This window comes from Gastrolobium bilobum, unplaced genomic scaffold (assembly GCF_033153095.1).
Source record: "Gastrolobium bilobum isolate Gb01-03AN ecotype WA unplaced genomic scaffold, APGP_CSIRO_Gbil_v1 utg21186, whole genome shotgun sequence".
NCBI lineage: Eukaryota > Viridiplantae > Streptophyta > Magnoliopsida > Fabales > Fabaceae > Gastrolobium > Gastrolobium bilobum.
Window position 1 is genome coordinate 62,689 of NW_026896795.1, and position 24,927 is coordinate 87,615.

Consider the following 24,927-nt stretch of genomic DNA (forward strand, 5'->3'; position numbering starts at 1 on the left):
AGACAAATTCCTGTTATTAAAAAAAAGGACAAATAAATCATGAATGTTAAGCAATGTGGATAATACGTGCAAGAAGTGACTGATTTATCTGATATGGTGGGTTTGAATACCGTGGAAGTTAGAACTCACTTCTTATTTACTGTAAAGAATCACTATAATCCAAAATTTTAAGATGTTAAGGGAGTTTTTTTTTAATAATTTATATTATTTTCAAATATTTACCACTTGTTGGATTATTCCCGTATTTAAAGTCTATGTGGACTATGAAAATTTTGTTAATACTTAATACTATGTTGTAAAAGAAAGTGGGTGGTATATAAAATATTGAGAGATTTGAACATAGGTATGAAACTAGATATACTAATTAATTGTAAAAATAAAGTGCAATAAAAAGAAAAGGCACAGACTCACAAGAAATGTGTACGAATCAAAAATAAGTATGTAGAAAATGGAAGAATTTGAGCCCAACGAAGTTGTCTCTTTAAGATAATTTGTTCCCCACAATGATGCCGAAGGCTTGATGAACAATTACTCCCAAGATAGAACAGATGTACGTCTCTAGAGTGTGACGACACTGACAATCTGGAGCTCCAACGAACAACACTGAAGATCAGAGAGAATTGCACTTTTCCTAAGCCTAAGGCACTATGTGTATGGATGCATAGGGATAACTTAGAAAAATTTCGACAAAGTAAGGACAAAAAAAATTCGGATAATATTTTGAAGGAGCCCCAACAAACACAACTGAATGCCATAGAGAATTGCACTTTTCTTAAGCCTAAGGCACGTGTATGGATGTATAGGTATAACTTAGAAAAATTTCGGCAGAGTAAGGATAGAAAAATTCGAATAGTTTTATAAAGGGTCTAATGTCTATATATAGACACTAACCGAACATAATGAACTGGTGAACCACCCCCGGCGAACCGTCATAATTGACGGCATTGAACCACTACGACCGGTGATAGTTCGTTTCAAAATTAACCTAACATACCATTTCAGTTCAGACTTGAAATGAAACAAAAAATAACCGGTTTGGTTCAAAAATTTGACACGAAGTAACGTTTTAGTTTGAAAAAATTAGAGAGAAACAACAAATATTTTGGATAAAAAATCATTTGAATCTAACACGCGTGACCAACCAAATCGAACTGAGCCGAGCTGGTTGAATAATACTATTATTTAAATATTCACAAAATTAACGGTTATAATTTTTAATGAAGAAAGTTAAAATTATTAATTTGTTGAATTCCTATATAATATTTATTATTTTGTTAAAAAAGATTAGAACTTTACAATTTTAATATTTTACCTAATATAATACACATTGAATAATCTAAATGAAAATATATATTTTTATTGGGGGGTTATCTCTTCTTGTCAAATGATAAGAGAATCTTTTCAAAAAAATAAAGCCAAAAATAAACTTGAATATAATAATTCCATCTTACAATGATCTTTGTAAGTTTCTGAAAAATAAAATAAAATAAATGAATCCTTCCCCTCCACCCTCCAGTAAGATCGCCTAATTCCTGATTGGGTAACCCACAAATTTCTCTGCCCATTCGCATATGGGGGATGTGAGGAATGAACCGCTTTATTTTACGCGGCTGGCGTGAGCAGCAAATTAATATTTGTATATTTTATTTTATTTTATTTTTATTCGTTTAAAATTGAAGGTAAGTCAGCTCCATAATTATCTTCTAGAATTTCTCTTTTTTCTAAACATTTAGAAAGTATTATGTTAATTATTCAACTAACGTATTTACAGCCATTAACACATCATCTAAGATTTTGTTGCGAGAAAATTGTGTACACCAAAATACAAGAGGCATTCTCTTCATTTAACCACAATTAAAAAAAAGTTTATCGTTTCTCGTGTCATAAAAAGATGAAGTTACTTTCAACAAATTTAAAATTAAATCATTTTGAGGATTGAGAAAATTAAATTATTTAACAAATAAACAATCAAAATTCCTGTGATATATTTAAAATGATGTATTTTTGAAATTACTGAAGATAATTTAATCTCATATAATAGGAGAAATAATTTATTTTAAAAAATTCACCTAAAAATGACAAAATATATCTCAAGTGCAAGCCTCGAAACATGCTGAATATAATGAAAAAATAAATAGCAAAAAATATATATAAACACATAAAAATGGAATTCAAAGAGCCACCACCAGAAAAGTTAGAAAGACAATAAAATAACGCCACCAGAAAAGCAGTGGTAGCAACAACTGGCCAACTAAGAAATTATTAGAGAAATTGGGAATATCAGTGGAAGTATTGTTTCCAAAACTGCCATCTACCACAGCAATAATGACTCAACTCTCCAAACAAATGCTAATATAAAACTCTCTAAACCTGTAATTGAAGCAGTGGCAAACTGGCAATTAAATTAGCAAATAAAATAAGGAAATAATGAAAGAGGCTGCAACAACAATGCCTGTAAACATATTTTTATAAAATTATATAAAGAATGACGGCTAATCAACATTAAAGAAAATTTCCACCAACTGATAATTGTCTTTTTTATTTATTTCCAATCTATTTATTGTTTATTTGATTGATCTTATTCGAACTATGTTTGTTTCACATACAAGATGGATCACTTTAAAATAACTATTGATTTCAGTGATAAAAAATTTATTTTCCTTAGTTAAAAATAATTTTTAGAGAACCACTCATTTAAGTATCCGTGTTAATGGGGGAAAATCTTAAATTACAATTTAGGGTGCTGTCGATGTCATTTTAAAAGACATAACTTATGTCATCTTAGTATCTTACATTATATCTTATCAATAAGACAGTTATTATGTGAAAATTTTCTTTTTTTCACTTTAACATCAACTGATGTAATTGGAGAGAAAAAAAAAATTGTATTAACACTTTATTTTATCAGCAAGACATAAAATAAACTCATTAAAAAAATACAAATTATATCCTTTAAAAATATACCTCAGTGCAATTTATAATTATTACAAATCCACTACTATAGCATGCGTAGACCAACTCGGTAACAAAGAAAGCAATTACATTAGCAAATAAAATAAAGAAATAAAGAAAGAGGCAGCAAAAAAACAATGCCTATCAATTGATTTTTTTAAAATAATATATAAAGGAAATGGCGGCTAGTTAATATAGAATAAATTAAATTAACATATATAAGGCAGAAATAAAGAAAGAATCTGCAAGAACAATGCATGTAAACACATTTAAAAAAAAACAATATACAAAGAAAATGGCGGTTAATTTATCTAGAAGAAAAACTCCGCTTTGAAAATATTATATATATATATATATATATATATAAAGAGTTATATTTAGAAATTTTTTATTTACAATATATACTTTAGAGAATACATACTTAAATGTTGAGTATATATAAATTATAATTATTTTGATTTGTAAATTCTCACAAATTAATAAGTAATTTTAAATTCAAAACGTTAGGGTGGAATTATGAGGCAGGAATAATATTTATATTTGTGTTAAAAAAATATTTATATTATTAAAAAATTATTTAAAAATTTATGTTAATATGAAATCCAATTAAATTTATAGTTTTTTGAATACTAAAAGATGATTTATTTATTTTTTAAAATTTTGATCGAGTATTACTGAATTTAGATAGACTTTTAAAAAAATCTTAACTGCCACAATGAAATACTATATAAATTTTTTATAATCATTTAAAATCTTAATTAAATATCAAAATTTCTTTATCAAAAAACAATGGGGCAGGATGTACTTGACACCAAAAAAGTTTACAACCTTTACAATCAACCTAATCACTGTTGATTTCGTCAATCTAACAGTTATAATTTATTAGGTTTATTTAGAATTAATAATTAATTAATAAATACGACCCAATAATTTCAAATAAATTATAACCGTTAGATTGACGAAAATCAACGGTAATTAGATTAGTTGTAAAAGGAGTAAACTTTTTTGGTGGCAAGTATATCCTTCTCCAAAAACAATACCCATAACTCTATTTTTTTTAAAAAAATCATATATAACTTTATGATCTTATCTTCTTTTAAATTTTAATTTTAATTTTTTTTCTTTTATATATATATATATATATATTAATCTTAACTAACATCAAAAATATTGTAAACTTAATGTTACTTAAGAAAAGAAAAATACACCAAAGAAAGACAAGAGAATCATAATGCCAAACTGAACTGCACATGCATGTATGTTATCCACAATAAATATAATACTAACTAAAATGAAAAGAGAACCATATAATAGTGTCTGTCTGGTGTGCCACCACCCATAACATAAAGCGGCAAAATGTTGAAAACCAGAGGCGATGATGGCGGCGTCCTTTCGCCCACTTCTCTTCCTCTTATTTTTTTGATTTCTGGATCGTTTATGGTTGCAATAGCAATATGAATATTTTTAATTTATTTATCATAACATTTCTTTTTAAATTAATATTTTCTTTTTCTTTTTACTTAAGTCAGTACTATATATTTATTTTACAATAATAACAATAATGCGTGTATATATGTGAAAGGTTTTGATTATGACCCTCAAAACAAAATTATACATTAACTGGTTCTTCACATACCAAAGTATCAATGGAAAATGCATCTCATTTTAGGTGTAATTTGTGAAGATTTCTGTTTTGGTATTCACAACAAATTATCAATGACTAGGATAAGTGGGAAAGGCATCTCATGGTTGAAACTAGAAAGAGCTTTAAAATTTTTGTTTCTTCCTACTTAGGCAACAATTTCCACTGCCAATTTCAAAATGTTTTGTATGAACGAAATATCCAGAAACTTAATATATAAAGCCTCCCAATTTGCATTGGTAATTCCATATTTATGGAATGGGACTAAAATTTTTAAAATTACAAAAGAAAAAAAATTGTTTGTTATATGTGTGTTTATTTCCCTAAAACATGATTTTTCTTCAAAGTCCTTCTTCTATATTTATATTTTAGTCGTCCAAAATTAATTTTTTTTATAAATCAACACTTGTTTATATACCTTTGACAATTAGTCATCCTTGTTCATGAAATACACAATTATTACGACTAGTGAAAACATAGGTCAACTTTGTTCCTGAGTTTCATAACCTCTTTGCGGTTCTGTTTGTTTAATTTGCTGAGAGCAGAAGACACAACTTCTCTTTTTTGATACAATAGTTACAGTAAAGTTTGAATCTATAAACTCATAAAGACTACTTAAATCCCTTATTATTAGACCAATATTAGTCGCTTCAGAAGACATAATCTTCATTATATGCATTTTGAGTGTATAACATTCTAAAATGGGCTTGATCCAATACTCTTTAAATACCATAAGCCCTTATATTGGAGAAAGATGACCTATCCATTTTTTTTTCATAAGAGAAAAATATTTCTATTTACAACGGCTGATTAACCATCAGACAACTTGTATATTAAAGTATAATTGTTATAAGATTGATGAGGTGAGTTCCAGTTCTCTTCTTTTAATACAAGTTACAAGATTATCAAACTTTATTCATAACCATTTATTTCTAGACCAATCCTGTTAAGTACTGCTATTTAACCAGATGACTTAAATCTTAGAAGGAACTTTGAATTCTTAATGGGTTGATAAATGATGAACCCTTGAAGGTTAGGAATGTGAGTAAAAGCCGCCACATAAATTGTAAATAAAACAACTCACCTAAAAGCTTAAGCTATTTAGTGATGACCCTTCAATTGTTTTATATTATATCTCTCTAATATAAATAAATCACTTTTGAAACTAACAAATTAACGAGAAAAATTATGGCACCACATATTCCAGAATCCAGAAGATAAAGATGCATTTTGAAAATGCTAAAATAGAAAGCATGTATCTCTTTCAAACTTATGTGGAGAAGCAGCTGTTAACTGTGTAGCACACGAAGCATGGCACACAAATTCACAACATAAGCATATCATCATTTCATTTGCTGTAAAATTTTGATGCGGGTTAATAGACTTCAAATTTACATACTCCAAAGTCTGTAGCTGCCAAAATAGTTCACCACATCAAACAAGCACCAAACTCTTCTTCTTCGTCAAGCACTTGTGAATCATTGAGAAAGTAGCTCACAATCACATGCATCAGTTGGTCAATGAAAAGTGTCAGGTGGAAACCCTTGGTTGCTTGCATGCATGCTCTGGTAAAAGGCTATCAGATGCAGCTCTTTTTGGTTTCAACTGCAATGAAAATGGCCATGTGCAGCTGTTAGATCCCTGCACCGTGATGGGTAGGTATAGGTATGTGCACAAGCATGTGCATATCTACCTGCACCAAAATATAAGAGCTTTAACTTACAAGACTAACCTTCTCCTCTGCATGCTGATATATGTGTCTTAGCAGGATATTTTTGGCCTCGGTACTTATCACTGTCAGAAGAAATTTTGACAGGTTAGCAAACTCTCAAATACAAAACACCGGTGAATCTACCAACAACAAAAAAAAAGTGAGCATGACAGCAAATGTTGAATGTACATCTATGTCAAAATAAAAAAGTGCAACCAAGAATAATCATGTTTCCTCATCTTTTAGTTTTTACCTTTCCTATATAAGCCAAACTTTTTTTTTTTTTTTGGGAGTAAACAAACAAATTTTTTTAAGTAATGCAATCGAATCCAGGAAACAACCTCTTTGAAAATATGCAAGGGTAAGGCTGCATACAAGGATTTTCTCCACCCCACACTCGCTAGTCGGGTTTAACAGGGAGTGGTTTTAATGCAATGGAACCGTGGTAAAATTGCTTCTTTGTGATTGAAAGATTTAATGTATGCACTTTGGATCCTCCTCCAAAAACATGATTAAGGGGAAAATCCGAAGGGAATATACATATTTTTCAAACGGATTATCAATCAACTAAAAACAGCAAAGTATAACTAGGGAAGTCAGTAGAAGAAAGTTCTTTTCACTACCTTGATCAGGTGATGGAAGGGTCCTGCTGTGAGTAGGATGGTAAGTGGCTGGTGTCATTTTCTACACTCAGAAACAGAAATTTCATCTTATTTAAAGCAAATAAAAAATATGATTAGGTGATCAATAATATGCTTTTGAATGAAACAAGTAGCAACTTGCATAAAAAACAAGAGTTGGCCCGAAAATAGCTCATTTAAAAAATAGCAAATTTCAATTTCCAAAAGATACACACAGCTCTGCAACTTGGTAAGGAAAAGCAGTGACACATTTAAGTATCTTTATCTTGGAAATCATATCTGTCATATTTGGGCTTCCTTATCAAATGCAATTGATTAGAGAAACATCCTCCCCATTGATAACATTGTTAATAAAAAAGCAAGAACTATGTATGTATCATGTAATCGTACTTATATCCTTCAGCAAAGGTATCAATATGAATCCAATGACCTTCATTTTCAACAGCTAACAGCTCATTTCATGGGTAATATGTCTTTTGCTTGAAATTTAGATTAAAATAGTTTATGGAACACATTAAGCAAGTATATATAAAGGACAAGTACAACTATATACATCAGAAGGTAAATTTTTTGAAAACAAATAAATTTATATCAGGGTATCATGGAAACAAGTATGGCTGAAAGCCAAAAAGAAACTTTTATACTATAAAGGACAAATTAAATATAATTCCAGTTTTTCAACTAACTAGAAATAAGAGTAAAACTCTTATGTTACTGAAGAATTTATTATTGCTCCAATATTGGGCAAGAAAGTCAAATTTTACAGTATTATATTTAGAGACAAAAATCAGAAGAAACAAAAGGATAGAAAATCATCCCATGCTTGAAAAGTTTCAAACTTACAATTACTTTATGGCTATTTTGACAAAGTAGCAAAAATATAAAGAAAAGAAGAAGATAAATTAGTAATGTTATTGCGATGAAAAGGATATCTTCCCAGACACAATGCTGCATATAACAACAATGCCAAAGAGTTCAACGTCAGGCCAACAACAAATTGAAAATCACTGTTAGTCTGTTACGAATTATAATTATCCAAGTCGAAATAACAATCAGAATGTCAAGAGATAATCCTCCATGTGATAAAAAAAAAAAAAAAAACCTAAAGATTGCAAATATAAGTTCTTTTGATTACAACAACTACACCAAGTACCACCAACTTAACAATTTCAGAAATATTCTCAAAATTGAATGGTGGGATTCAAATATGCAAGTGTGTTCAACAAGAAGGTCTTATCTTGATGGTTAACAACCAAATTTTGTACTAAAGGGAGAAGGGGAATGAAAGAAAAAGAATAAGGCAATTCTCTTTTCACCAAACTTTCAATCACAATAGATGGTAGAAGAGCATAAACTCAGGATCATACACAATCAGAATTTTCAATAAGTGATAAAGTTTGAATACTTGAATGAGTTCCACAAGGATTATCAAATACTTATTAAGGTTTGATTTAATTTGAAGAAAATAAACAACTTACATAAGAACTAGAAGGATCCGAAGGTCGAATCTGACTGAAGTTGTGAGGGTTGTACGATGGCCAATTACCAAGCACAGACTCCATAAAGTGCTCGCTGTTGCTCCAAATTTCAGAGAGACAGACAAATTAAGAGCTTCAGAAAAGAGGAAGATAAAAGATGAAGACTATACACACAGCACACCACTAGTGGAATGAACTTCACAATCACATGTGTGCACACATTATATTGTACACCACTTTTTCTTGTCATAATAAGTCCAAACTCCTAACCCAATTCTTCATTCCCATTTACATAAAGATTTTATTTATGGCTGATGGGCTGCAATTTATGCAAAATGGATCAGAGGCTTTTCACTGTATATATAACCTGAATTAGTGAATTTCATCAACAACAAAAAAAGAGAGAGAGAGAGGAGAAAATCCCCAAAAATTAGAGAGAGATTGAATCCCAGAAATAAGTGACTTCTCATCTCTAATTCTCTATCCTTCCAATGTATGAAAGTTCACAAATTTCTGAACAATCACATTATCAATAAAGATTATAAGGCTCTAATATGGCAACATGAAAAAAAAAATAAAAAAATGAAAACCCATTATTGGCTCAATTGAGTAAAAAGAGAATATGAAAGTGTTTGAGCCCAACAACCTGGTACTGGAAAATCCAATAAGATATTGAATCGTTCGAAATGATCAAAGTCCAAACACAGGACACATATGTAGTTCTCAAATCATCGGCACCAATGATTTCAGATCTCTCTGGAATGCCCTCAACTTAAAAAGATGAAAATCCCAGCCAACCACTACCAAACTAGTGATAGTATTACAGAGTCCAAAGCAAAACTTGACCATCCACCCTAAAGACTAAAATATCCCTTGCAGTTGCAATTATACCAAAGACATGCTATCTCTGTTAGCGCTTCTGATATAGGAGAAATTTTGTTTTTAATCGGGAATTTTGATTAATGGAAATATGGTAAGAGTATTTGTTTTCCGAGAATGTTATGAAAAAGTTATTTGGTATGTTGAAATATTATCGAAAATTTTGGTTAATTTTTCTGTGTATGTTTGATTGATAATAAAATATTACTGAAAATATGGAAGAGTTTTACGAAAATAACCTCATAAAGTAACTGGGTGTTTGAAAATTTTTGACAAGAAATCCTTACATCTAGTATTCCAAAAATACCACCTCTTTGGTGGTATTTTCATAAGGGAAAGTAGCACACATTTTTTTTCATAAGGAGGCGTTTGGCAGAGAAGAAATTTTGTTTTATCTGAGAATCACGATTTTCAAGAATATGATGTGAAAATGAGTTTTCTGGAAATGTTACCAAAAAGTTGTTTGGTAGACTAACATATTTTCGGGAATATTAGGTTAATTTTCTTGATGCTATGTTTAGTTGTATTAAATTTTCCCTTATCATAGAAATCTTAAAATACCACCTCCTGGATGGTATTCCTTGATGGTTTTTTCAAAAAAAATTACACACAAAATAAAATCCTGGGAAAATCAAATTCCCAGGAAAATTTTAAAAATCTTGTACCAAACGTGGATAAATAAGATTACCACTTTCAGTTTCTCGAAAATCCTAAAAAAACCCTTGTACCAAACGGCCCCTAAAGGCAATTCTTGGGTAAATTCGATGACTGAGAAAATAATTTAAAAACTCCTACCAAACATAGGTAACTACGAAACCCATTTACACTTTTCTGGCATTCTTAAAAACATACCTTTACCAAACAACCCCTTAGTGTCTTATAATAGTAGCCTACGTGTCAAAACCACGCCTTAAAAAGAGTAAATACTCATTTGGGTCCGTGACAAAAAATACGATCCCCTTATTGGTCCCTAACAAAAATAAATTAGTTTGTAAATCCCCAACAAAGACAAAAGTGGTCCCACGTTAGTCTTTCCGTTGCTCACAATCCGACAACGTCACAAACTGAGCTGATGTGTATCGTTAGTAAGGCAACTCACCTACCACGTTGGACTAGAAACGTCGTCGTATGGAGGACAACCTCCACATTGCTGCAGAAACAAGTAAAAACCCATATGTACCCTTCACCTAACCGTTGTTCATTTTACCATATCCCAGACTTGGAAGTTTGACATCCATTGTTGAGAAGGAATTGTGAATCACGTTGTGGCTAGTATACTTTGCACATTTTTCGTTTTGATTCTACAGCGCTTCAGCACTCGCAGGGAATTCGTGCTTTGCACACTTGGGTGTAGTACAAGGCTCTTTATTCGGTTTAAGTTAAGTGTAATGAATTTTGCAGAATTTTTTATTTCAGTTGCTCTTTGTTGTCTGTGGTCCCCTGTACTTTTTGTTGTGTAATGTGTTTTTTTTGTCCATGTTTCGTGGACAATGTGGTCCATGTTTCAGTTTAGGGTTTAAAATAAGCAACTCTTTAAAGTGAGTGGTCCCTGTTACAGTAAAGTGGTCGAATTTTGACCCAAGTGTTAGCAAAAACCACATGCAAAGTGGACACAAACGCATGTTCCTTTGTCTGTTTATTTAGGTTTTTTTTTATTCCTAGGTTATTATAAATTATTTCCATTACGGTGTGTTGGGAGTTTTGGAATTCATCGGATTAAAGAATGTTATGTTATTTTTTGTTTTGTACAGATGACTGAATATACAGTAGTCATTTTTTATCATCATGGTTGCGTTTTAGTTAGAGATGATGATGGAGTGCTTACCTATGTAAATGGTAAAGTTGACTCATTGGTTGAGATGGTTATTGACTATGTTAATTTGCGTGACCTTGACACTCTGTTTAAGGAATTTGGGTATGAAAAATGTAAAAAAATGATGTGACAAAAACTTGGTGAACCTGATTTAGAGCGAGGTCTCAAACCTCTTAGTAAGGATTCTGATGTATGTGTCATGTGTGAGGTTGCCTTAGTAATGGCAATGAGATACATATCTATTTCGAAGACTGCATTTCAATTCCTGAGTTTGGTTCACCTGGACATGACAGTGCAGAGGATGATGTGGTTAATTCTACCTATAATGAGAATGCACAGCATGATGGGGTGAATTCTAAGCATGAGAGTGCAGATGATGATGGGGTGAATTCCGAGCATCAGAGTGCAAAGGATGGTGGTCATTCTTCGGAACATGACAGTGCAAATAATGATATTGCATCTTCGGATTCATATAAAAATGCAGAGGATGAGGCATATAAGCCTCCCCCTAGGTGTTGAGGACCAATCAGATGATGAAAGAGATCAGTTTGCACATTGTGGAAAAAAAAAAGAAGCCCGCAAAATAAAAACCCCAAAGAAGAAGAGTAGTAAGAAGGATGGCAGCAATGAAGACTCAAAGGAAATTATTGGTGAAGAAAAAGAGCACATGTCATTTGAAGAAGATGGATATACTTATCTTTCTGAGGAATTAAGGAGGCAAGTGATAATGATGACTTGTGAACTTGTATTACCAAAGTTTAATGAACATGATGCCTTTGGTCATGTTTATTTAGAACTTGGCATGGAGTTTTTGAATTTGGAGCATTTTAAATGTGCAGTGAAAGACTATAACATTAGTCCTGGGAGACAGTTTATCTGGGTAAAGAATGACAATGTCACAGTGAGGGCAAAATGCAGTATTGAAGACTGTGAATGGATGGTATGTTGTGTTTGGAACACCATACTAAGCACATTCCAAATAAAAATATTTAATAAGACACACACATGCTACAGAGTGTTCCAAAATAAAAGGGCTACTCAAGATTGGGTGGCCAAGAAATTAGAGAAAAGGATATTGACACAGTCGAAGAGTAACATGTCGTCAACATATAAAGTTAGAATAACAAAGTTACTTTATAATCTTTTCACATAAATACAATGATCAGCATCACAGCGGTCACAAACAAGCTTCACCACATAGGTGTCGAACTTCATGTATCACATCCTGCGGGACTGCTTCAGGTCATACAAAGATTAATTCAGCTTGCATACTAGCTTATCTTTACCTCTTACTATGAACCCCTCTGGTTGCTTCATGTTAATAACCTCTTCCAAATCCCCATGAAAGAAAGTCGTCTTCTCATCCAACTGCTCCACCTCTAGGTCATATGCAGCTGCTACAGACAAAACCAGCCTTATGGAATTTAACTTTGCATCAGGTGAAAACACCTCACCATAATCAACCCCTTATGTATGTGAATATCCCTTTGCAACCAACCGAGCCTTGTAGCGCTCAATCTCCCCATTGGCACCAACCTTTTTTTTGAACACCCACTTGTAACCAATTGTCTTTCGGTCTGCGGGTAGTTTCTCCAAACTATAAGTTTGATTTTTCATCAGAGACTTCATCTCATCTTTCATTGCTTCCTCCCACTGTTTGGCATCCTCCGAGTTCCTAGCTTGTCTTACAGTGATTGGATCATCATCCGTAATATTCAAGGCACAATTATTATCACTAGCATAGAGAATATAGTTTTCAGGTGTATACCTCTCAGATGGTCTTCTATCCCTTGTGGACCTTCTCAATATTGGTGCTTCAGCTTTAGCCTCAATTTCAGAATCTTCATCTTCAACCTCTTCAGAATTTGAACTTTCCACTCCAACCTATGAGTTTACTGCATCCTCTTAAAATCCCACATCTAACTCCACAGTTTGTTGCTTTTGAGGAGCTTTCGGAAAAATCTTATTCGGCTTAGATTCCCTGAACACAACGTCTCTGCTATAAGTTACACTTCGAGTATCAGGATTCCATAACTTGTACTCTTTGATGCCATCCTTGTACCCAATAAAGATACACTTCTCAGATTTAATGTCAAGCTTGCTTCTTTTCTCTTTGCGTACATCCACATATGCTTCACAACCAAACACTCTACATGAGATACGTCTAACTTTTTCCCAAACAGTGTTTCATACAGAGTCTTCTCCTTCAAGGCCGTTGTAGGAGATTTGTTCTTCAGATAACAAGCAGTAGTCACTGCTTCCACCCAAAACTCAGCTGCCAAGCTTGCATTGCTCAGCATACTCTGTGCTTTCTCCATAAGAGAACAATTCAATCTCTCTGCCACCCCATTCTATTGAGATGAGTAGGGCGTAGTCTTATGCTATACAATCCCATTGCTCGCACAGAACTGATCAAATTTTGTTGAACAAACTCCCCTCCGTTGTCAGTTCTCAACACCTCGATTCTTCGGTCAAACTAATTTTCCACCAAAGCCTTGAACTCGCAGAATTTATCGAACACTTCATCTTTGCTACGCAAGAAATATAACCACACATATTTGGAATATCACCAGTAAAAGAAACAAAATACCTTGATTTTCCATGTGATGCAATAGGTGTAGGGCTAAACACATCGCTATGTATCAGGTCTAAAATCCCCTCAGCTCTTTCTCTTATGGAATCAAAAGATATCCGATTTTGCTTCCCTTGTAGGCAATGCTCGCAAAATCCAAACTCCATAGAGCAACTCGAAATTCCATCCATCAGCTTCTTTGATGTCAGAGTTTCCATATCTTTTTCTACAATATGCCCCAGCCTCATATGCCATAACATAACAGTGTCCTTTTCTGCCTGTTCCATTATGTAGCTTTCACCACTGAACACTATGCTACCCAGCAATTTCAACAGTTTACCTTGGCACTCTTATCTTGCAATCACCAAAGCTCCCCGAGTTAGCTTGCCAAAATATTTATCGCTGCTGAAATTAATACTTGCATTTGCCATACTTCCTACGAAGATTAGATTTCTGGTAAGCACTAGAATATGTATCATGTCCGGCAGATTTTTGACTGTTCCGTCATTCATCTTCAGCTTTACCTTTCCACGCCTCATAATAACATGAGTCGTGTCATCTCCCATTATGACAGTTCCGCCAAAATATGATTCATAGGTGCAGAATCACTCCCTATGAGGTGTCATATGGAACAATGCTCCAATGTCAATGATCCAGTATTTGCAGTCGCTATGACTATCGAACGCCATTTACAAATCTCCTGCATTATCTCTATTATCCTTCTTTGTACCAGAACTAGAAGATGATGTATCATCCCGCTTCTTAGGAAGACCTACGCTTTTATTTCTGCAATTTCTCCTTAGATGTCCAACCTGTTTGCACCTCCAGCACCATACTTTAGATTTATCACGAGACTTTGACCGTTCCCTCGATCTTCCTCTATGACCCGACTTTGATTTGTCATCGTTCCGCCCTCTAACAACTAGAGCCTCATTGCTGGTACCTTCAGAACTTACCCTTCTCATCTCCTCGGACAATAAGGCAGCAACAATCGTCTCGAATGGCAGTTTATTAATGCCAGTATCAATTTACACAATGATGTGCTCCCAAGAGTTGGGTAGTGAACACAACAAGGTGCAAGCTTTATCTTCCTCATCTAGATTTATATCTATAGATGAAAGTTGCGCACACGCAATGTTAACTTCATTTAAATAAGCAGAGAAAGAATTACCTTCGCTCATCCTCAAATTATACAGCTTCCTTCGTAGGAACATCTTGTTCACGTGTGACTTGCTTTGATAGAAACTTCCCAGCTTTGTCCATAGATCCTTCGCGGTCTTCTCAAAAGTTATGTTCACGAGAACGTTATCTGTCAGGCATAACAAGATCAGGTTTCACACCTTTCGATTGTCTCTAGTCCACTCCTTCAAATCCTCCGACTCCTTCGACTAGCCTTCCTCTGACGTTCCGTCACTGTCATTTTTTGTTAGTACCCGATGACTTCTCATCTTTGATCATGTACCACACGTCCCTGTTAACGAGTAAAGCCCCCACCTTCAATTTTCATAACTCGAACCTTTTTCCTTCAAATTTTTCAACTCCGATCCATGATTGGCCAATCGCCATCCTTTCCAGATCAAGTTCGCAGTTTTCTCCACGCCAAGAAAAAAACCCCAAATTGCGAAACCCCATTTTGCCACAGGAACCCCGGTCGCAAAACCAAAGCTCTGATACCAATTGTTGGAAATCGACAAAAAAAAAAAACATGATTTGCAAAATAGAAAAAGATGAAAAGGAAGAGAGAATATTCACATGGTGATTTACCCTGTTTCACCTAATATAGGCTACGTCAAGCTTGTCTGTACTATATTCACTTCACCGACATTAGTTACGAGTCACTCGATCTACAAAGAGAATATAAATAGAATTAGAAAACCCTAATAAAAGTCATTTATGGGCTCAAGCCCAAATTACTAAGAATAATGGATTACAAAGAGCGAGACCCCAGTTGCCTTTCTACCGACCCCAACATCAAAGGACTCTCATCAGAATACGAAGTATGACCCATACTCAACACTTACTACATCATCTTTGGGATCATCACATAAGAGAAAGTCATTCATCCCTTGCCACGAGAATGATGTAGTTCTTCTTAGAAGTCAGGACAAGCTCATAACTCTTGTTAAGGAAGATGGCAAAAGTATTGCACGGTCTTGTAATGAATCCACCATTAGAAGAATGCCTTTGCCTGCTAAATGGAATTCATCACGCCAACCATGTGGCGCACTAGAGGAAAAAGGAGGGGTTTTGATTCTTCCTCCCCACACTATTCTAATGCTAAACAAAATTATTCTAAAATATAATCAAAATATCATATGATATGTCGAGATTTTCTAAATATTCTAACGGATAGGATGGTAATATATATCATTTTATTGTTTATTATATATTTATTTAGTGGAATATTAATATTTTAAGAATAATCAACTCTCTTTATAATAGTAAATAATAGTTAGCTAGACCATGGAACATCCAACTGCAGCATGTGTATCAAGAAGCGAACACTAGTGCTGACTGTCTGGTAAATCACCTATTATCACCATTTGTCCAGGAGGATTACAAATTTTTTGGATTTTTCCTGCAGACCTTAATCTTTTATTTGTGGTAAATCCAGCTTAGTTAGTTTTCCCAGAGTTTTTCAGAAGAAATTATTAACTTTGGAGACAAAAAAATAAAATGATGGAACCCGCCATACTAAAAAAAAAAGATTAGGCAAATTTTTTTATGGGTTTGTAAAAGGAGATGTTTTTCTGTTGCAATAGGAAAAAAAGTAGCCCCTATTTTATTGTTCTTTGTTACGGCTTAATGCAATTTCATGTAAAAAAAAAAGTAATCATTTTCTTATATTATTGAAAAAGAAAATTTTTCTTAAAAAAAAATAACTATATATTACATATAGTACATAAATATAATATTAAAGTTATTTTTTTTTCTCTATTCAGATATTGTAGATTGACGTGGCGGAAAAAAAATAATTTTATCATTATAATTATATACTATCGTAATACAGGATTATTTTTTTACAAGAAATAATTCTCTCTTATAACATGAAAAAAAATGGAACCAAAAATAAAAAAATAGTAAAATCAATATATGAAAGCATTGTTTAATTAAAAAAATTATAATTAAAGAAAATATGACGAGCGTGCTGTATTAGTGTATTTTATGTCGATGGGAAGAGTCCCACACACTTATTAAGAAGGGGTCCAATTTGAATACCCTTTGACAATGAACATGGGTCTAATGTTTATTATTATTATATTAGCATCTGTGTATTAAAAAGGAAAGTTAGAAATTTAAAAGTATGAATTATGTAATAAGATATTACTTATTTTCTTTTTTAAGGAAGAATATATCTCATTTTAAATAACATACCTTGTGTTTTTTTTCTTTCACAAAGAGACAAGATTTATATTTTTAAAACTTTTTTCTCCCGCTCTCTCTTTTATGATGTATATCTTTTTTTATTTAAAATGATATAATTTTGTATCTTTTAAAATGATACATACTTTTCCATTTTTTATACAAAAAAATTTAACAAATTTAATTTTTTGACAATCAGAGCAAATGACAATAAAGAAAGCATGCAAACGGAGTCGGAACCAACCAATTGGGGAAGGAGAGATATCACGGAAAATCTAAATTTTTGTTTGTTTTGATGAGCCGCATGTATTTTTTCATGGAGGATAATCCTATTCAAGTCAATAATGGCTAAAGATTTTTTTTTTTTTAGAGAATTAATCCCATTATAATATGAATGTTCTTGATTTAATTAGGATTACTTCATGTGAAGGATAATTATTATTTATCCAAGAGAAAAAAAATAAAAATTTAACCAAAAGAAATTGATTCAATTGATAAATGTTCAAATCCCTGTGAAAATCTCAATTTCTTAATCCAATATCCAAACACACTCTAATCCTCCCAACTCCACGAAAACCACATGACTTTCCTAAACCAAAACCATTCACACACAAAACAAAACAACTCAACCCACTCTTTTTTTTAATTTTTATTATTAATAAATTTTTTCACCCTCTTATTTTCAAGGCTATAAATGCGAAAGAAAAACTCGCAATGTTAAATAAATACTCTCACACACACACACTAACTCCGTTGTTCAATCCTCTCTCTACCGTTTCATAAGAAAAAACACAAAACGACCCAGAAAAGAAAGAAAGTAAGAAACTGAAGGAAAAAAAATAAAATTCACTCCCTCTAATTAATCTAACGACAACCAACCATTAACAATTTTCCCTCTGTTCCTGAAACCCTAGAGAGAGAAAGAGAAAGAGAAAGAGAAAGGAACCATGTCTGATGCGTTCTGCTCCGATTGTAAGAGGCAGACGGAGGTGGTGTGCGATCACTCGGCGGGGGACACGGTGTGTTCGGAGTGCGGTCTCGTCTTGGAGTCGCACTCCATTGATGAGACCTCTGAGTGGCGAACCTTCGCCAACGAGTCCGGCGATAACGATCCCGTTCGTGTCGGGGGTCCCACAAACCCTCTCCTCACTGACGGTGGCCTCTCCACCGTCATCGCCAAACCCAACGGCGCCTCCGGCGAGTTTCTCTCCTCTTCCCTCGGCCGCTGGCAGAATCGCGGTTCCAACCCCGATCGCGGCTTGATCCTCGCCTTCAAGACCATCGCCACCATGTCCGATAGGTCAGCTAGGGTTTCCTCATTTTATGCCTTCGAAATGAAACTCAGATTTTAAAATTAAATCCGGATCAGTTTGTTGATGTAATCTCTTGACTTATCCTGAAGGTTGATTTGGTTTCTTCCTGAAAGGAAAGAAAGTAGGAGAAGAATGTCATAACGCAAAATTTTCAACGGTTTTTTTTTTTAAGGGTGAAGGAATTACTTTGTTTTTGTTCATGAATCCAATTGGTTGTTTTAGTGTTGAAATAGTTTCAACATGATTAGCGACTCAAAATCATTTTAGGGATGTAAATTCTGGCTACTCAATGTTGCCAGAGATTAGCAAGGCAGGGCTGAGTACCAGGATCATCGCAACCCAATAATATAAATGCAGCTAAAGATATGAACCTAACATTATCTTAATCTTAACCTAAGTGATTGGTGGAGGAAAAGGAAATCAAAAGCTATGTTTCAGGTTTCAGCATGTCTACATTGACATTCCAAATTGATCAATCTGTTTTTTTGCGATTATTATTACTTTAAAAATTTTAGCCTTGAACATTATACTGTCTTTCCCTTCTCATAACATCTTTGGTTATTTTTTGTTCAATTTAACCAGTATGACATGGAAGTTATTCTTACAGCGGTGTAAAATTAAGAATAAAAATAAGAAATCTTACCCCAAATCTTGGATTCATCTAACAGCTCATATATCTAATAAATCAGAATTGTTAGATATAAATAGGTGTACAATCTACAACGGTGTACAATGATCCTGACCTATTAAAGCTAAATTCTCAAATTCCACCCCCCCCCCCCCCCCTAGATTTTCTTAGAAAATGTGACTATTTGTCTTTATTTTTTCTTGAATGAGACAACTGTGAAATTTGCTGACGTGGCTGATAAAATTTCAGGTTGGGACTCGTTGCAACCATCAAGGTATCGCATGTTCTCATCTGGATAGCTTTTTTCCTCCCATATTTTTTAAATCATTTGAGGACAAGTTTCATGAACTTGCATATATGTGTATGCACTGCATATGTGATCGTTGTGATTGACTGTAGGCATGGAAGCTCCAATTAAGTTTGCTATAATGATATTATCCTCCTCTTATTGTAGCTTTTGTTAAATTGGATAGTATTGAGCAACAGGGCTGTTTGATAAGAGACTATAATGCTTTTTATGCCCAAAAAAAGGAGAGACTGCAATCCTACTTTTAGTGTGGTTTGGATCATTTGGCCTTTGAGCTTTGAAAAATTTATTATGCATTGTGCAGAAGTGATGGGAGCTAAAACATAAAAACTTTCTTTTGAAAATATATAAAATAGTTTAAAATTTGTCCCCAAAGCTGGTGAAACTTGTCTGGGCATGCTGTTTTAAACAATGATGTTCGTAAAGCAAGTAGTTACGAGCAATGACTAGATGCTAACTGATGGAGAGAAGGACTGGATAATGTTTCTTCACACCCTCCCGTTATGTGAAGCTTATAAGAACAATGTCAATATTCCTTGCATTGTGTCAATTGCACCTTGAAACAATTATTTTAGTTTTGTTCTCTTATCTTCTTCACCTTCAAATTTCATGTAAAGTTAGTATTTTTTTTAGTCCTCTTGACATTGTTTTGCAATTGATTTGAAGGATCGAGCTAATGAGATATACAAGAGGGTTGAAGATCAGAAGTCTAGTAGAGGAAGAAATCAGGACGCGTTATTGGCTGCCTGCCTCTACATAGCTTGTCGACAAGAAGACAAGCCTCGCACTGTAAAGGGTACAGCCTATGATTCTTCTAATATTTAGATGCTTTCCGGTTTATCTTTTCCTATATGAACGAGTTATTCTTAACCTATGAATTTCAAATAGAAATTTGCTCTGTTGCCAATGGAGCAACAAAGAAGGAAATTGGCAGAGCAAAAGAATACATAGTGAAACAACTGGGTTTGGAAAAAGGTCAATCTGTGGAGATGGGAACAATACATGCTGGAGACTTTATGGTGAGTTTTCTTTATTGATCTGTACTTGTGTAGCACAGCCTGCTATGTTTGCTTATATAATTTTATTTTTTTTGTACCATTAACATTATTTTCATCTCAATCTTTAGAGGCGATTTTGTTCAAACCTTGGTATGAATAATCAAGCTGTTAAAGCTGCACAGGAGGCTGTTCAGAAATCAGAAGAATTTGATATAAGGTCACTTTTACTTTGTCTTGTATTTCTTTAGAGACTGAAATAGATATTCGCTGCTAAATATTGACTTGTCGTATAGTTTACTTTTTCATACTAATACAAGATATGTGTACAGCTATTCTTGATTATGAATTCAATGAAACCTAATGTCTCTTCTAAGAGGAAATTTAGGTGAAAAAGTTAAAACGCTGGGCAGTGTTTCTGTGATAAAATTAACCAATAATATCAGCTAAAGATTAGGGCTTTATAAGTATTCTAGATTGTGCAATTAGCTTTAGATTTAGCCATATTGCCCTTTGGGAAGAAGTTGGAGGGTGTGTTGCATCTATGGAAGAAGTGGAAACTATGATTAGTGTAAGGCATGTTTTCGAGAAGGGGCAACTGTGAAGAGCATGTTGCATGTTTGAGATTAGTGGAAACTCTGAGGAGTTTGTGGGATAAGTGAGGCCTCTGAGATGTTAAATGAGGAAATGCTCAAGGGTTGTATAGAATGGCTTTGATTTCAAAATCCTTTTCCATTTATTATGAACTAGGCAAAGGGTGAGTTGTGGTTTCAGAACTTCTGTCAGACATGTATATGCATGTATCAATGTGTTACACTTACACATGTAACTGAGTCACCGCAAATTATAAGTAGTGCAATTGTGAAGAGCATGTGGCATGTTTGAGATTAGTGGAAACTCTGAGGAGTGTGTGTGATAGATAAGTGAAGCCTCTGAGGTGTTAAATGAGGAAATGGTCAAGGGTTGTATAAAATAGCTTTGGTTTTAAACTCCTTTGCCATTTATTATGAATTAGGCAAAGGGTGAGTTTTGGGTTCAGAACTTCTGGGAGACATGTATATCCATGTATCCATGTGTTACACATGTAACTGGGTCACTCCTAAAATTTACAACAATGACTTCTGAAGGACATAAATTATTGCATATCCTCTTTTAATCCATTCTCACGTTTTTAGGTTTCACTGTCATAAACTCGTACTCTGTTCCACTTTACCTTAATGTTTTCCTGAATCCTAATTTTTTTCTGTACCCCATGATCTTCGGATGGATGCTATTATATTCTTATGGTTGATTCTAATAACATGTTTAATCTGCCAGGAGGAGTCCCATATCAATTGCTGCAGCAGTTATATACATCATAACTCAGCTTTCAGAAGATAAAAAACCTCTCAAAGGTCTGTGCCAATTATTAGAGGGAAACATGAAGGCGTGGAATACAAACATATTAATTGGATTAATTGTTTGTGAAAATTGTCTCTCTAATTTCTTAGTTGTTGATGTGGTGAATTTAAATTTGGAATTTAAAATGATTTCAAATAGGTTTCTAGAGAAACATTCATATGTATGCAGCTATTCTTTATTATAAGAGTTAACTGCTATGCTGTTGTGAATATGTATCTGACCCATTGTGTTGGTGCAGATATATCGTTTGCCACTGGAGTTGCAGAAGGAACCATTAGGAACTCGTACAAGGATCTTTATCCCCATGTTTCAAAAATAATACCAACCTGGTATGCAAAGGAAGAGGATTTGAAGAACCTTTGCAGCCCTTGAAGCAAAACAATAGCCACCAAATTTAACAACTTTAGATGTCATTTGAGCATTCTGTTTTGTATGTACTGAACCCTTTACTTTTACTAAAATGAAAGTACCTTTTTTTATTTTTTATTTTTCTTTTTGGCACTTTTCTTGTAGTTAACTGCACCATTCATTTTGGTTCACCCTCCCAATTTGAGTTTCTAGGGAAGAGGCACCATTCATAGATAAAATTTGCTCGACCTTGATGAAAGTAAAGCTTATTTTGTACAAGAGTTGAATTTATCAATGCGTCTATTGTTCTCCAACTTATTGTCTTTGCCACTTGATATGGATTGGCTATTTGTTACTCCGTAGATATTGTACAACTACTGAATCCTACACTGGTTGAAGACTAATGAAGCTTAGAATTGCATGTTTATATACTTTTATTCTAGGCATTTGAACAGATTGCAAAAAATTCCTTCAAGTTGTGTAAAATTAGAGGAAAGGATGTTCGTTGTGAATGGAAGGTGTTTGAATTCAGAAAAAAATCTTTTTGCAAAAAATGTAAGGGTAAGGGTGTCGAATCTAGGAAACATTCTTTTTGTAGAGATGTAAAAGTAAGGTTATGTATAATCAATGCTTATACATCACTCCCTGAAGCAAATTGGGGAAAGAATATCGAATCCATGAAATAATTTCTCTGTGAAAATAGATAAGATAAAGCTACATATATTCTAGTCTTACTCGTACCCAAACAAATCAGGGAGATCTGTTTCCGGAATTCCGGTTTTTTATTATTATTATTATTATTATTTTTTGTTTAGTAGTTATCAGCTTGAACTTATAATAACTCTGTTTTGTTCAGTGAGAAACGGGGTGTTAATAGAACAGTTTGGGCTTTTAAACATGACATATTGATCAATCCAAGAAGAAAAATGAATTTGCCGATTAAGGATTGAAAGTGATTTCTATGGGTGCAGAATTTATACCAGTATTTTTCCTATCTCTTGACATGCCATTTATAAGCTTAACCACGTTGTTAAAGATAAACAGAGGATGCAAATTATTCTCTATACTAGGAAAAGGGCAATCCCCAATGATGTCGGCAGGTTTTGCTAAATGGTGTTTGCTGGGTCCTCTTATCCTGAGGCAAATCTTAACAGATGGAGAATGGTTTCACAAAATTAACATGCATAAGCGATTCGGGCCACTACAAACCAAGGGAGACTGCTATAAATAGAAATGGTTTTGGACTTTTACACGCGCTTCCATCTTATTACTTGTTAGTAGTGGGTTTCAGAATCGATTTTCTCACCTTTACATGAGCTGTGGTAACAATATTTCAGCCATGAAATATAAATCAACGATGATAAAATAATATATTAAAATAAACAGTAAACAAATTATTATTAATTTATATCTCCATGACTGACATCCTCTACAAATGAAATATTATTCGAGAAGATCAATTTTGTCACATTTAGCTTATTTAAACTAGTGCCCTCAATATGTGCTACTTTCCATGATTCACATTTAGCATGACTCTATCTCTTCTGCCCTCCTAGATAATAATTTTTTTCAATGTTATTAAATTCGGACCGCTCAACGACTCGGTCGGGATATCGATTCAGTGGATCATTGGTTCAACCAATGAATTACTGGTTGAACCGCATGATTCAAATAGATATATATATAAATTTATAATTTATACTTGTTGATGAATCTAAATGTGAATGATTGAGTGAAAAATATCATATTTATTAAAAATGGACTAAGTGAGCACTATATAAGTGGATGGATCCCATGCACCTAATACCTTAAGATTTTGAGTTTGATTGTAGTGTTTCGAGTCCACTTAATGTCATTGCTCACTTGGCTCATGGTTGACGGTTTCTTCCCTCCATGAGCTCCCCTATACAGCCCAACAATACTCAATTATATAATAAATATTTTTAATGGTGCAATTTAACAAACAACTCAATTATACTCAAATATTTATAATTATATAATAAACAACTAAATGTAGCCTAACTGATGTAAGTGTTATATTTGTTATTCTCAACAATGCAGGTTCGAATCCCAACTTATGCAAATTGTTATTGAAATTATAGCAAGTGGTATCGAATCCTTGTTAGGGGAATATAAATCATAGTACTTACAAGTTACAACTACACTATATTGGGTTGTTTGTTAAATTGCATTAAAAATATTTATTATATAATTGAGTATAAATTTATATATATATCTATCCGGATAATGCGGTTCAACCAGTGATTCATTAGTTGAATTGGTATCCCGATCAAGTCGATAACCACTCCAAATTTAATAACATTGGATGAAATATGTGAAACATTTTGTGTATGCATTTTCACAAACTGGTTTGAGAAAGAAAATCGGTACCGATTAAACCACGGTTTATCATCATATCAAATCCATTGTTGAAATTAGACCGATTAATGGATCAATTTCTAAACCAACTGATCGGATCGGCTGGACGATCCGATTTTAATAACTTTGATTTTTTTTTAAACCTTTATCTGCAAATCTCAAACAATGTGGGCAATAGCGGACCTATAATTTTTTTTTAATGTCTACACACTTAGAATAAAAGAATAAAGGAATTTTTTTTAAAGAAAATTGTAAATATATTAAAATACAAAATAATATAAACAAAAAAGAAAAGAGAACTTTAACTTAATATAAAAAAAGTAATCAAGAGTCAATTAAACTGTTACAATAGAACATTTTGGGTCCTCAACAAAAATTACGGATCTCGATTTAATCTTTTAGGAAAAAAAAAGTCTACTCTTGATCCCTCAGAATTCAAAAATAAACCTAGATAATCAAAATCATGGTCCTCTGACCCACATTAATCCCTCAAAAAGACTAACAT

General features: G+C 33.3%; 2 protein-coding genes across 3 annotated transcripts; one reads left to right on the forward strand and one right to left on the reverse strand.

Annotated features, from left to right (window-relative positions):
- Positions 1-5,768: 5,768 nt before the first annotated feature.
- Positions 5,769-9,262, reverse strand: LOC133302027 (DET1- and DDB1-associated protein 1). Of its 2 annotated transcripts, none has more exons than XM_061501745.1 (5): positions 9,071-9,262; positions 8,425-8,518; positions 6,929-6,989; positions 6,318-6,388; positions 5,769-6,199 (listed from the first exon to the last, which is right to left on the reverse strand). In XM_061501745.1, exons 2-5 carry the CDS (start codon positions 8,506-8,508, stop codon positions 6,125-6,127), a joined length of 291 nt encoding a protein of 96 aa, XP_061357729.1. In that variant the 5' UTR covers positions 8,509-8,518; positions 9,071-9,262; the 3' UTR covers positions 5,769-6,124. The 2 variants fall into 2 exon arrangements, with proteins under 2 accessions (XP_061357729.1, XP_061357730.1); XM_061501746.1 differs by having other exon boundaries at positions 5,774-6,199; positions 6,327-6,388; positions 9,071-9,250.
- Positions 9,263-17,800: 8,538 nt separating this feature from the next.
- On the forward strand, positions 17,801-22,378 carry LOC133302025 (transcription initiation factor IIB). Its single transcript, XM_061501743.1, has 7 exons — positions 17,801-18,351; positions 19,242-19,266; positions 19,966-20,095; positions 20,188-20,318; positions 20,426-20,514; positions 21,612-21,688; positions 21,934-22,378. Exons 1-7 carry the CDS (start codon positions 17,999-18,001, stop codon positions 22,065-22,067), a joined length of 939 nt encoding a protein of 312 aa, XP_061357727.1. The 5' UTR covers positions 17,801-17,998; the 3' UTR covers positions 22,068-22,378.
- The last annotated feature ends 2,549 nt before the right edge of the window (positions 22,379-24,927 follow it).